Source organism: Cervus canadensis, chromosome 5 (genome assembly GCF_019320065.1).
Source record: "Cervus canadensis isolate Bull #8, Minnesota chromosome 5, ASM1932006v1, whole genome shotgun sequence".
Lineage (NCBI taxonomy): Eukaryota > Metazoa > Chordata > Mammalia > Artiodactyla > Cervidae > Cervus > Cervus canadensis.
Window position 1 is genome coordinate 7,094,151 of NC_057390.1, and position 14,527 is coordinate 7,108,677.

Below are 14,527 nucleotides of genomic sequence, written 5' to 3' on the forward strand. Positions count from 1 at the left end.
CACCCCCTACCAAAGATACCCAGTTTTCCTCCCAGAAACAGTGTACACATTGGGGGAAGTAGTCACAATGTGTATTTAGCATAAGTGACTCCAGCCTCTCCACCCTGGCATCTTTGGAAGATCATGAGTATCCATCTTCTCCTAACCTCCTCACGTTTGAAAAGCAGATTGAGACAAGAGATAAGAATAGACAGCAATCAACTTGTCATCAATGCCGGAGTGTTATTTCTCACCCTTAGTTGCTAATGAATCAGAAAAACCATCACCTTTCTTAAGTGGGAAAAATCCCAGTCTGGGAAAAAGATCTAAAGGAGCATCCCTGAGGGCATCTTGGTATAAACAGAAAGCTTTCTGCCCTATTTCTTGGTGAGACTGTTTTTGTGGTTGGTTGGTCGGTTGGTTTGACATGGCTTTAAGGAAAGTTCCGATCCTAAAATGAGAAGATGCTGACAAGTATTAATTGGCAGTGCCGTGATGAGCCATATGAGAGCCTGAGACAGGAAGAAACGTGGGGGATATTGATCTTGTCTTTGTTTAAAATGTTGCTATTAATATTTCATTCATCATTGATAAGTTTGCATTTACTTTTATTTTCTACAGCATTGCACTCAAATCCTACTTCACTTAATTCGTGAACTTTAGGGCATCCCCTTACCCAAGGTTTCCCTGGTGGCTCAGACAGTAAAGAATCTGCCTGCAATGCAGGAGACCTGAGTTTGATCCCTGGATTGGGAGGATCCCTTGGAGAAGGGAACGGCTGGCTACTCACTCCAGTATTCTTGCCTGGAGAATCCCATGGACAGAGGAGTCTGGTGGGCTATAGTCCATGGGGTCACAAAGAGTTGGACACAACTGAGCAATTAACACTTTCACTTTTTTCACTTTTAATGCTCAGCAGGAGAGGTGCAGACAGTTTAGACCAGGAACATCCTCAACATCTACTCAGTAGTGGTGTGAGGACTTGTCTGGGAATGTAGGGGTGCTTATCTCAAATGAGACCAATCTCTTGTGTGCCAAAACGTATTTTGGATCTCTGTATTATTTTGTATGGCTCATAAGCAGGTGCTGCTGCTCCTGCTGCTGCTGCTGCTAAGTCGCTTCAGTCGTGTCCGACTCTGCGCGACCCCATAGACGGCAGCCCACCAAGCTCCCCCGTCCCTGGGATTCACCAGGCAAGAACACTGGAGTGGGTTGCCATTGCCTTCTCCAATGCATGAAAGTGAAAAGTGAAAGTGAAGTCACTCAGTCGTGTCCGACTCCTAGCAACCCCATGGACTGCAGCCCACCAGGCTCCCCCGTCCATGGGACTCCCCACAAGCAGGTAACCTCAAGGCAAATTTTAATCCAGTTTCATTTGGAGGCTGTGTTTGGATTGAGTCAGTTATTTTTCTGACATTTGAGATTAGTAAGAGAGCCTTATAGCTTAGAGACACCCCTCCTGTAGCCCAAACTAGTTAGTTAACCGAGGTGGGAGAGGTTTTTAAAAATCGATATTTACTACAAGTCTAGTATTTAAATTGCCTTCATTTGATCTCATCAGAAATCTGTAGGACATCAAGCAAAGAGGAATTCCTCTCCTAAGATCAAAGCAGCTAATTTCTTAAAAAACAAACCTTCATACAATAATAGGAAAAAGAAGTGTGTACTCAGCTCGCTTTTTGTGATTCTCTACGAGAGGATAACAACAAGACGCGCACATATTTTTTTTCTTTAGAAGTTGAAGCAATTGTTCTACAAGAGGTTAAGATTTCCAAACTCGGTGACCTTCAGGAGAACACTACCCCCAGAAGTTGTCTATGGCACGCTATAGATGACCCTGATTCTAGGGAATTCCGTTACTTTTACATGCATTATTTTGACTCTCAAAACAACTCTGTGGAGTAGACAAAGTATGTATTTGGATTATTATTCTAAATATGAGGCACCTTGCTTTACCCATGAGCTGTAAGCTTTCAGAAACATCGGTGGGTGGAGGTTCAAGCTGATTAAAAAATATTTGGTTGCTATTAAAGTGCTAGTGGTAAATAATCCTCTTGCCAGTGCAGGAGACATAAGAGACTGGTTTGATCTTGGGGTCAGGAAGATCCCCTGGAGGAGGGCATGGCAACCCACTCCAGTATTCTTGCCTGGAGAATCCCATACACAGAGGAGCCTGGTGGGCTATAGTCCATGGGGTCACAAAGAGTCAGACATGACTGAAACAACTCAGCACACAAAGAGATATTAAAATATTTATAATATATGCATAGGCATAACACACTATAGCTATATGACTTCAGAATATTGTCTTTAAAAACTCCCCAATACTTATAAGGTCATTTATAAAAACGCACATATTGGTTGCTTATAGCTAAAGAATTTTTCAATTGATCACATATTGCCAGGTATAGGTTTACAGTCATGCATGCTGACACCAGAGACTCTAGAATGAAGATTCTCATGCTGTGTTCCCTTCTGTGCTGGAATATTGTCTTGTGGGGGGCCGGGGCCACAATTCTGCAGTCTTCACTCATCCTCAGTGATGGTCACTTGGGTGACCTTTCTAAGAAGAAACAAGGCAGCCACACAAAGAGCAGAGCTGTTGGTACCATTGTTCACTCAGTGGGCACATCCTTTAGTCAACATACGTTCCAGGATTTCATGTATAAAGCTACTAAAGGAGCATGGATTCTTCCAGATAATTCCAGGTATATTTGATCTTTTGCAACTTCAGATTATGGCAGGAATATAACTTCTACTAGATTTCATACCTATATTGCTGTGTTTAAAATTGAGACCTCCTTTTAAAAATAACTATTTATTTATTGTTGCTTTTGACCACTCTGGGTCTTCCTTGCTGTGAGGGCTTCTCTCTAGTTGTGGAGACCAGGGGCTACTCCCCAGCTGTGGTGCTCCTCATTGCACTGGCTTCTCTTGCTGTGGAGCACTGGCTCTCATGCATGCAGGCTTCAGAACTTGTGGCACACGGGCTTAGCTGCTCCGTGGCATGTGAGATCTTCCAGGACCAGGGATTGAACCCATGTCCCCTGCATTAGCAGGCAGATTCTTAACCACTGAATCACCAGGGAAGTCCTGAAAATTCTTTTTTACATTATTAGAGCCTCTGATTTTTTAAAAAAGATTAAGAGAAATCTGGATCTTTTATTTAAATACTTTTACATCCTAATGTTCCCAATTTGATCTTAATGGCCAGGAAATTACCAATGACCTTTACTTTAAGGTGTTCAAGACTTCCTTTACGTCTTGTTCCAGTGCCAAGAGTCTTTTAGTTTATAATTTTACTTTTTTGACTTAGAGATTACTAACATTCAGTTTTTCTATGGTTTTTATCTTCAGTACTCACAATATGATCATTTCAGGGGTGATTTTGCTAATGAAGTAGCAGGTAGGAAAATGTTTGCATCACCTTGCTTGGGTCAGTAATTCTTCCTTATAATTTTATAGCTACAGCTTCTCAGTGTGGATTAATACGAGGCAGTGCCTCTGGGACCCCTGCATTACATATCCAGCCAGCAACCTAAATGGGCTTTAACTCAACCTGGTCCTTCCCAAACGGTTAATTATAAACTGGGGAGAATGCCGAATTAGATCTGCTGTCTCGGGTTTAACTTTATCATTTCCTTTACCCATGGTTTTCCCCTCTTTGGTCAGTTTATTATGAACACAGAAAGTGGAACTGTTTGATTAGCTGTAGTTTCTGTTTAGCGATAGAGGCCTTCCACCATAATAAAGGAATGCATGCAGATGTGGATTGCGGGAACTCGTGGGCGTATCTACATCAGAATGAATTTTGTTTGAAGGCCATTTAAATAGTTAGGTTGAAATAGCCTGATAATATTGTTTAAATCACTGAGGGTGGTAACTGAATATCAATACTGTTTACATTTTCAACTCTGAGATATAGAAACTGATTTCACTGATTTTGTAGAAAGGGTATTAGCCATGGCAGATTGTATTGCTAAGTAAGTCCTGTGATTTTTCAGGATTCAAATGCTTGAAATTCTTTAACCGGTTGTACATTACTTACAAAATATCTTTGCTATTTATTGGCAATGACGCTACTGTTTGGGGGGGAAAAGACTTAAAAAGTGGCCTGTGTTGAAACCAGTAACTACTCGTCTTTACAATCAATTATCCTAAAACCTTTAGAAGCAGGTAATAAAGAATCCACCTGCCCATGCAAGGGATGCAGGTTTGATCCCCGGGTTGGGAAGATCCCCTGGAGAAGGAAATGACAACCCACTCCAATAGTCTTGCCTGGGAAATTCCATGGACAGAGGAGCCTGGTGGGCTGCAGTCCATGAGGCCTCAGAGTCAGACACAACTGGACACACGTGGAAAATAGTCAATCAGCACACGTGTGCATTACAAAAAACTGCAGCTAGAAAAGAAAAAAAACACAACTCCTTAAGGGTTTATACCAAGATGTCAAGGGAGGTGACAATATTAAAAGATAGGTTTAATTTTCCTTAGTTCTCTCTTTTTTTATTCATATGTTCTACAGTGAGCATATATTATTCATACAGTAAGTTTTCAGGAATTACAACCACTAGACCCAAGTGATTGAAATTGAATATGTATGTCACATGAGAATTCTGCACATAGCGATGTCATGACTGAGAACCTCTGAGGACAATTGTGCATTGTTGGCTAACCTGGCCCTGACTTGGCTTTTGAGCCCATTTAGGAGGGAGTCGGGGGTGGAGGTGCTCATGGTCAAGAAGGCCAGAAGAAGTCAACTGCTTCTAGAATCTCAGAGGGTCCAGTGTCTCTAAGCTGGGCTGGTTTTCCTGGTGGAGGTGGAGATAGTTTAACTCTCTTTGTAAAATATGATTTTAGTTTCTTCCCATTATTCTTTAACCAGAGATAAAATCCCCAAAGAGAGAATTCCAAGATAAATGTACTCAAAGTTTTAATACTGGATAGGCTGTTGTTGCTTAGTTGCTAAGTCATGTCCAACTCTTTGCAACCTGGGGCCTTTCAGGCTTCTTTGTCCATGGAATTACCCAGGCAAGAATACTGGAGTGGGTTGCCATTCCCTTCTCTAGGGGATCTTTCCAACCCCGGGTTCGAACCTGTGTCTTCTGCATTGGCAGGCAGAGTCTCTACCACTGAACTACCTGGGAAGCATAAACTAGTGCTATTCCAAGTGTGGTGACTACATGGTGGTATCTGTGAGCCTTCAAGGAATAAGCTTATTTGTGTTGACTCTAACAGTGAATTATTTGATTTACACGTTGTGGTATCCTTTCTAAGAATGTATTTTCTAATCATTGATTTTTATTTTTTTTTATAAACATGTCTGTTCATAATAGATATGGAGGAAAAAATTACTGGTTTGTCACCACCACTTTTTACTTTTTATTTTTTTTCAGTTCCAAATTTTTTTTTTCATTTATTTTTTATTAGTTGGAGGCTAATTGCTTTACAGTATTGTAGTGGTTTTTGCCATACATTGACATGAATCAGCCATGGATTTACATGTGTTCCCCATCCCGATCCCCCCTCCCGCCTCCCTCCCCATCCCATCTCTCTGGGTCTTCCCAGTGCACCAGCCCTGAGCACTTGTCTCATGCATCCAACCTGGGCCGGTGATCTGTTTCACCCTTGATAGTTTACTTGTTTCAATGCTATTCTCTCAGAACATCCCACCCTCGCCTTCTCCCACAGAGTCCAAAAGTCTGTTCTGTACATCTGTGTCTCTTTTTCTGTTTTGCATATAAGGTTATCATTACCATCTTTCTAAATTCCATATATATGCGTTAGTATACTGTATTGGTCTTTATCTTTCTGGCTTACTTCACTCTGTATAATGGGCTCCAGTTTCATCCATCTCATTAGAACTGATTCAAATGAATTCTTTTTAATGGCTGAGTAATATTCCATGGTGTATATGTACCACAGCTTCCTTATCCATTCGTCTGCTGATGGGCATCTAGGTTGCTTCCATGTCCTGGCTATTATAAACAGTGCTGCGATGAACATTGGGTGCACATGTCTCTTTCAGATCTGGTGCACATGTCTCTTTCAGATCTGTTCATCGTGGTGTATGCCCAGCAATGGGATTGCTGAGTCGTATGGAAGTTCTGCTTCCAGTTTTTTAAGGAATCTCCACACTGTTCTCCCTACTGGCTGTACTAGTTTGCATTCCCACCAACAGTGTAAGAGGGTTCCCTTTTCTCCACACCCTCTCCAGCATTTATTGCTCGTAGACTTTTGGATAGCAGCCATCCTGACTGGCGTGTAATGGTACCTCATTGTGGTTTTGATTTGCATTTCTCTAATAATGAGTGACGTTGAGCATCTTTTCATGTGTTTGTTAGCCATCTGTATGTCTTCTTTGGAGAAATGTCTGTTTAGTTCTTTGGCCCATTTTTTGATTGGGTCATTTTATTTTTCTGGAAATGAGCTGCAGGAGTTGCTCTGTATAATTTTTGAGATTAATCCTTTGGTCTGTTTGCTTCATTGCTATTTTCTCCCAATTCGAGGCTGTCTTTCACCTTGCTTATAGTTTCTTGTTGTGCAAGAGTTATTAGTTTCATTAGTCCCATTTGTTAGTTTTTGCTTTTATTTCCAATATTCTGGGAAGTGGGTCATAGAGGATCTTGCTGTGGTTTATGTCGGAGAGTGTTTTGCCTATGTTCTCCTCTAGGAGTTTTATAGTTTCTGGTCTTACATTTAGATCTTTAATCCATTTTGAGTTTATTTTTGTGTATGGTGTTAGAAAGTGTTCTAGTTTCATTCTTTTACAAGTGGTTGACTAGTTTTCCCAGCACCACTTGTTAAGGAGGTTGTCTTTTTTCCATTGTATATTCTTGCCTTCTTTGTCGAAGATAAGGTGTCTGTAGGTACGTGGATTTATCTCTGGGCTTTCTATTTTGTTCCATTGATCCATATTTCTGTCTTTGTGCCAGTACCATACTGTCTTGATGACTGTGGCTTTGTAGTATAGTCTGAAGTCAGGCAGGTTGATTCCTCCAGTTCCATTCTTCTTTCTCAAGATTGCTTTGGCTATTTGAGTTTTTTTGTATTTCCATACAAATTGTGAAATTATTTGTTCTAGTTCTGTGAAGAATACTGTTGGTAGCTTGATAGGGATTGCATTTAATCTATAGATTGCTTTGGATAGTATACTCATTTTCACAATGTTGATTCTTCCAATCCATAAACAGTATATTTCTCCATCTATTTGTGTCCTCTTTGATTTCTTTCATCAGTGTTTTATAGTTTTCTATATATAGGTCTTTCATTTCTTTAGATAGATGTACTCCTAAGTATTTTATTCTTTTTGTTGCAATGGTGAATGGTATTGGTTCCTTAATTTCTCTTTCTGTTTTCTCATTGTTAGTGTATAAGAATGCAAGGGATTTCTGTGTGTTAATTTTATATCCTGCAACATTACTGTATTCATTGATTAGCTTTAATAATTTTCTGGTAGAGTCTTTAGGGTTTTCTATGTAGAGGATCATGTCGTCTGCAAACAGTGAGAGTTTTACTTCTTCATTTTCTATCTGGATTCCTTTTATTTCTTTTTCTGCTCTGATTGCTGTGGTCAACACTTCCAAAACTATGTTGAATAGTAGTGGTGAGAGTGGGCACCCTTGTCTTGTTCCTGACTTTAAGGGAAATGCTTTCAATTTTTCACCATTGAGGATAATATTTGCTGTGGGTTTGTCATATATAGCTTTTATTATGTTGAGGTATGTTCCTTCTATTCCTGCTTTCTGGAGAATTTTAATCATAAATGGATGTTGAATTTTTTCAAAGGCTTTTTCTGCATCTATTGTGATAATCATATGGTTTTTATCTTTCAATTTGTTAATGTGGTGTATTACATTGATTGATTTGTGGATATTAAAGAATCCTTGTATTCCTGGGGTAAAGCCCACTTGGTCATGATGTATGATCTTTTTAATATGTTGTTGGATTCTATTTGCTAGAATTTTGTTAAGGATTTTTGCATCTATGCTCATCAGTGATATTGGCCTCTAGTTTTCTTTTTTTTGTGGCATCCTTGTCTGGTTTTGGTATTAGGGTGATTCACCACAACTTTTTAAAAATGCATTAGACAGTGAAGGGACAACTACAAAATTCTCAGACTTGATTACTTCTGAAATGTTCAGGGAGAGACAAAGAGGAGGAAAAACTAATTATTCATAATGTTCTGTTTTTATGCTGTATGATGGATGTGTGCATACTTTATTATTATATTGTTCTTTACACCTTACATATAGTAGATATTTTTTATGGGCAAAAATATTTCGTAAGACTTTAAAATAGGAAATTTATATTGTTAATGTAAATAAGTGGTTTGATATGCTGGTAGTAATTTTTCCTAATGTACATTGAAATAAAAACAAGCCTATTAAAATTTTCTCATATAATTCTCATATAAAAGTTATAGACAAAGAAGCCATATGTTCAAAATGCAAGACAAGACACACGTGCCAATATTTTCTATGAATTTCCTAAAACAGTAGGAAAGCTTATGGAAAAACAGGAGTTCTGGGTATTGGAACTCCTAAAAGTAAATTGTTGGTTTTGTGGTTGTCTTGCCAAGATGAAAGAATAATGCTTGGCTTCCCTCCAATAATGTTTCCAGGGCCCAGAAGACACAAGAAACCAAAAGGCTTTCCCCTGAAGACGTGGAGTCCATGAGGGACATTCTGACACGCAACATGTACCAAGTTCGACAAAGGGTGTGTATATAAGACTTGTCCCTGCTGCTGTTCTTGGAGCTGGTCCTCCAGACATCAGTTCTTGTTCAGGTTACCCTTCCCAAGCAGCCATCCTGCTGAGCAATTTCTCTCTGCTTAGTTAGGAAAACAGAAAGTTAACTGTTGTGTTTCTGCAGCAAAATTGGCCCCCATGGTGGAAAGAGAAATGCAGATCTCGTTGCTGGCCCTAGGGGTCAGGCTGCCCCAGCCCTGCAGACCTGGCTTTCCAGAATCAGCAGGGCTCCCTCCCCCTTCAGAGTCAGACTAATGATGGAGCTTGTCCACCAGGGAAGAAATATGACCCCAGGATGCCAGTGGGGACGGAGCTGTCTCAGCATGATTGGTTGTAATAGAGCTTAGAAAACTGGAATGGTTTAGATTAGAATATCAAAACCACAGTGCTGAAAGCCTGAGGAAAAAAAGGGAGACATATCAGGGACTTCCCTGGCAGTGGTTAAGACACCAAGTTTCTTCTTTTTTTTTTTTTTTAAGACACCAAGTTTCTAAGGCATGGGTTCAATCCCTGGTCTGGGAACTAAGATCCACATGCCACTTGGCCAATATATATATATATATATGTATTTTTTTTTTCCTCCACAAAAAAAGAGACCGATCAAGCATACTATTTATCAGTTTTGGAAAAGGTATAGAGGCTATTCAGGTGAGTTCTTTTGAAATTTTGATTTAATCAAATGACATTTATATTAACGTCTTCTAGTTAAGAGCTATTTAAGGTTGAGTATTCAGTGGAACATCCCAATTATTGAGTAAGGTTATAAGTGAGTTTACTGCTAGGCCCTTGGTTTTTGTGACTATGTCATGGGATCCCCCAAAATCATTCAGTCACAGTTACTCATTTTCAAGTAGAAGATACTGAGGTTAGAAGAGTTGCATTTTTTTTTTTTCTGTTATCATCATGTCTGACTCTTTGTGACCCCATGGACTCTAGCCTACCAGGCTCCTCTGTCCATGGGATTTTCCAGGCTAGACTACTGGAGTGGGTTACCATTTTCCTCTCCAGGGGGTCTTCCCAACCCAGGGCTCAAACCCAAATCTTCTGCATTGGCTGGCAGGTTCTTTACCACTGAACTACCCAGGAAGCCCTAGGAGAGTTATCTCACTTGTTTAAGGTCACAAAACAAATTTGAGTTAAGAACCCAGGTCTTCCAACTGCCTAGCCATGGCTCTTTCCATGACTTCAGAATTATATGATCCAGGGTAGGTGAATGTCTTCTGGCTGCTGTTTTGAGAAGGTCAGTGATCAAAGGGAATGTGTCAACAAAAGGCCCTGCACCTGCTGGAGGAACATGGGTCAGCAGCAAATAACACACGTCTAGTAAACCCAGCAACTTTCAAATCTTTCCAAGTTAAACCATTTCAGCAAGACTATCACTTTCTGCCTTAGATAAGTAGGTAAGAACTTCCTGGTTGAAAGAACACCATCCTGCTTAGGGAGGGTCACAGCCCAAGGGTGCCTGGTACTGAGACTTTCCCCATGGAGGTGGAGAGCGAGGTTAGGGAAAGCCCTCAGTTGGTAAAGAATCTGCCTGCAATGCAGGAGACCCCAGTTCAATTCCTGGGTTGGGAAGATCCGTTGGAGAAGGGAATGGTTACCCACTCCAGTATTCTTGGGCTTCTCTTGTGGCTCAGCTGGTAAAGAATCTGCCTGCAATGCAGGAGACCTGGGTTTGATCCTTGGGTTGGGAAGATACCCCGAGGAAGAGAAAGGCTACCCATTCCAGTTTTCCGGTCTGGAGAATTCCATGGACTGTATAGTCTATGGGGTCGCAAAGAGTCGGACACAACTGAGTGACTTTCACTCACTCACTCAGAAATAAGAGAGATACTGGAACTCCAACCCACTGTAAAATGAGGCTAACTGTCCATTGTCTCTTTTCTTATCAGGTTCCTAGATAGTCATCTTTCTTCTTTTATCAGCACCTATTCAGTCTGCCTCCAAGTTTCTCCCTTCTAAGCTTTGTAGGATCTCCCTTCCTTGTTGCCCAAGATGAGTGGATAGGTGATAGAGAGTCCTGTGGGGAGAACATACGTGGTAAACAGGGGCTCTACCAGAGATGACTTTTGCTTCCACTTTTGTTACATGAGAGAATGAGACTCACCTGTCCTGCACTTTCTGTCTTTCCTTTCTCATCCCATCTTTTTTTTTTTTTTTAATTTCATAATATATTTTATTTAAAATAATATATTTTATTTAAAATAATATAATATATTTTATTTAAAAGAACCTGCCTGCCAATGCAGGAGATATAAGAGACATGGGTTCTACCCCTGAGTTGGACAGACCCCCTGGAGGAGGGCATGGCAACCCACTCCAGTATTTTTGCCTGGAGAATCACATGAACCTGGAAGGCTATAGTCCATGGGGTTGCAGAGTCAGACGCGACTAAAGTGACTTAGCATGCACGCATGGGCACACATCAAAAATATTTCAATGTGTCATAAATATAAAAATTACCAATAAGATATTTTCTACTCTTTAAAAAAAATTAATGTCTTCAGAATCAGTATGTCACTAATACAGTACATTGCAGTTGGAATTAGCCACATTTTTTTCCTTAAAGTCTCTTTTATTTTTTTCTTACTTTAAAAAAAATCTTGCTTTTTATTTGTGTCAGTGATTAATGATGTGTTAGTTTTAGGTGTACAGCACGGTGATTCAGTTATACATCTATATGTGTCAATTCTTTTTCAGATTCTTTTCCCCTTTAGCTTTTGACAGAATACTGAGCAGAGTTCCAAGAGCTATACAGGAGGTCCCGGTTGGTTATCATCCTGTCTTGACATAGGTCATGTGACTCCTTCCTCCACCATGGTTCTCCTGTTCTCTTGGAGGAAAATTCAAGGATGCAGTTCAGGACAACCGTCTGTCTACTTCATTGCTTGTGGAAGACCATTAGCAACATTGACCATTCCCCAGTGCTGAGGATGGTCACAAAGGTGGCATCTGTAGTTGGGCATCTGTACCTCCGGGAGGACCACTATGAGGGTCGCAGGATGACAGCACAGCGGATGCCACTGCCCCTGTGAGCCAGAGGCATGGGCTCCAACCACAGCTCTGTCCTGGTGGGCTGGCTCAGATCGCAGACCTTTCCTCCAGAGTCGCAGATTGCATCTCTTAATTGAGACAAAGGCTCAGAGGGCGTGGGTGTCACCTTCCCCTTCTACTAATCATTTTTTTAAAATATTTATTTGGGTGCACCAGATCTTAGTTGTGGCACACAGGATCTTCTGTCTTCATCACTTCCGTCTTGCAGGATCTTTAGTGGCAGCAAGTGGACTCTTAGTTGCCTCATGTGATATCTGGTTCCCTGACCAGGGATGGAACCTGGGTCCCCTGCATTGGCAGCCTGGAGCCTTAGCTTCTGCACCACCAGTGGAGTCCCTCTACTAGTTTTTGTTTGTGACTTTCTCGTGGTCTCCAGAGGCTGGAAGACATGCGGAGATGTTAGTACATGCCTGATGTCCCCTTCTTTCTGCAGACCTTGTCCTACAACAAATACAACCTCCAGCCCCAGACAAGCGAGAAGCAGGCGAAGGAGATTCTGATCCGCCGTCGGAACACCTTCAGGGAGAGCATGAAGAAGGGGCACAGCCTGCCCTGGGGAAAGCCGGTAAGGGGCAGATGCCAACTCACCCCGAGCTGGGCCAGTCCCCGACCGGGGCCTCCTCAGGTGACTCCTTTCACTGTTTAAACAAACAACCACTCCCTTGGTGCCAGGGTAAGACAAAGCAAAGGGGGGACGGGACAGCAGACACCCCCTTCTCTGAGCCCAGGGCTTTTGGGCCCAAGCTCCAACTCACACTAACGTGAGGCTAACTGTCCATTGTCTGTTTTTAATCAGGTTCCTAGGGGGCCTTTGGGGCCTGAACTGTCCCCAGGGTGGTTGTTGTTTGGTCGGTCAGTTGTGTCCAACTCTGCAACCCTATGAACTGTAGCCCACCAGGCTCCTCTCTCCATGGATTTCCTAGGGAAGAATACTGGAGTGGGTTGCCATTTCCTTCTCCAGGGGATCTTCCCGACCTAGAGATCAAACCCAGGTCTCCTGCACTGACAGGTGGCTTCCTTACCACTGAGCCACCTGGAAGTCCATGGGGTACGTGTCAGCAAACTGCACCTGCTCAGGATGGACCAGTGACTGGGACATACTCCCTGGACTGTGAGGCTAGACTCCCATGGTGGCCGGAGACTGGACTCCAGGGGACCCCCATGGACGGGGTCCCTGGCTGCTCTGGGAAGCTTGCTTCTCTACCAGGGAGATACAGGGAGGAATTAGTTCTTGCCAAGATTCTTGGACCTTTTCTTCATGGCACCAGCTGTGTGTCTCAACTGCTCCTTTTGAGGCCACATCTTGGGCTTCCCAGGTGGCTCATCGGTAAAGAATTTGCCTGGAATGCAAGAGACACAGGAGATGCGGGTTTGATCCCTGGATCAGGAAGACCCCCTGGAGAAGGGCATGGCAACCCTCTCCAGTATTCTTGCCTGAGAAATCCCATGGACAGAGGAGCCTGGTGGGCTACAGTCCATGGGGTCACAAAGAGTTGGACACAACTGAGCACACACCAGGCAATCTTATAAGGAGATGCTGGATGGATGGATGTTGAGTCTGGAGTAGCCCCTAATCTCTACCCTAATCCCAGTGGGGCCACGGGAGGAACTTGGAGAGGTTTATCATGGTCTGTTTCATCAGGAGAGGGAAGGGAAAAATATTGAAGGTGGAAGCATTGTTTTCCTTAAACCAAAGTAACTGAAAGGCAGTGATGCAAACAGGATGCTCCATTGTGACTCTGTCCTTCTTGTTTGCCATGTGACGCCCTCAGTTACAGGGGCTAACTTTTCTTTTTATTTCTCCTTGTTGCCCGCAGGCTGGTACCAAGAACATCCGCTACCTCTCCTTCCCCTATAGCAGCCCTCTGCCAGCAGGCAGAGACATGAAGGTGGCTGAATTCACAGGTAACTTGCATCCATGGCTGCTTCTCATTATTTTCAGCCTTGTAGGTCAAAAGGCAAAATCAAGAATATTACATAAGTGCACATTTGACAAGCAGAAGAGAATGCAATTGTTGTTGTTGTTCAGTAGCTAAGTCATGACTCTGCCCAAGGCCTGCGGCACTCCAGGCTTCCTGTCTTCACCATCTCCAGGGGCTTGCTCAAACTCATGTCCATCGAGTCGGTGCTGCTATCCAACCATCGCATCCTCTGTCGTCCCCTTCTCCTCCTGTCCTCAATCTTTCCCAGCATCAGGGTCTTTTCCAATGAGTTGGCTATTAGCAGCAGGTGACGAAAGTATTGAAGCTTCAGCTTCAGCATTAATCTTTCCAATGAATATTCAGAGTTGATTTCCTTTAGGTTTGACTGGTTTATCTCCTTTCAGTCTAAGGGACTCTCAAGAGTTTTCTCTAGTACCACAGTTTGAAAGCATCAGTTCTCCAGCACTCAGCCTTCTTTATGGTCCAACTCTCATATCCATACATGACTACTGGAAAAGTCATAGCTTTATTAATTGAATTAATAACTTTAGTGATAAACAGTGATATTTGTGTAATTTTTACTTATCGAGAAATATTCTTAAATTTTTTTTCAGCCAGTTAGAAATGTAACAACCAATCTTAGCTCAGGAGCCGTACCAAAAGATATAGCAGGGTGATATACCTGGGAGTCATCAATTGCCGACCTCTGACTTAGAGAAGCATAAAATGGGCACTTTTTTGAAGTTATGGGATTCACCTATGGTTTATAAATTAGAAGAATTCTCCAAAGTTGGCCAAATTTTACTGAAATACTTTCACTA

General features: G+C 42.1%; 1 protein-coding gene across 1 annotated transcript in view; it reads left to right on the forward strand.

The window, feature by feature from the left end:
- SLC9A4 (solute carrier family 9 member A4) overlaps positions 1-14,527 on the forward strand; it is a 54,113-nt gene that overhangs the window by 36,091 nt on the left and 3,495 nt on the right. The window contains exons 9-11 of the mRNA XM_043468046.1: positions 8,603-8,699; positions 12,218-12,349; positions 13,602-13,689. Of these exons, the coding sequence (XP_043323981.1) occupies positions 8,603-8,699; positions 12,218-12,349; positions 13,602-13,689 (317 nt within the window). The remainder of the gene's footprint in view (positions 1-8,602; positions 8,700-12,217; positions 12,350-13,601; positions 13,690-14,527) is intronic.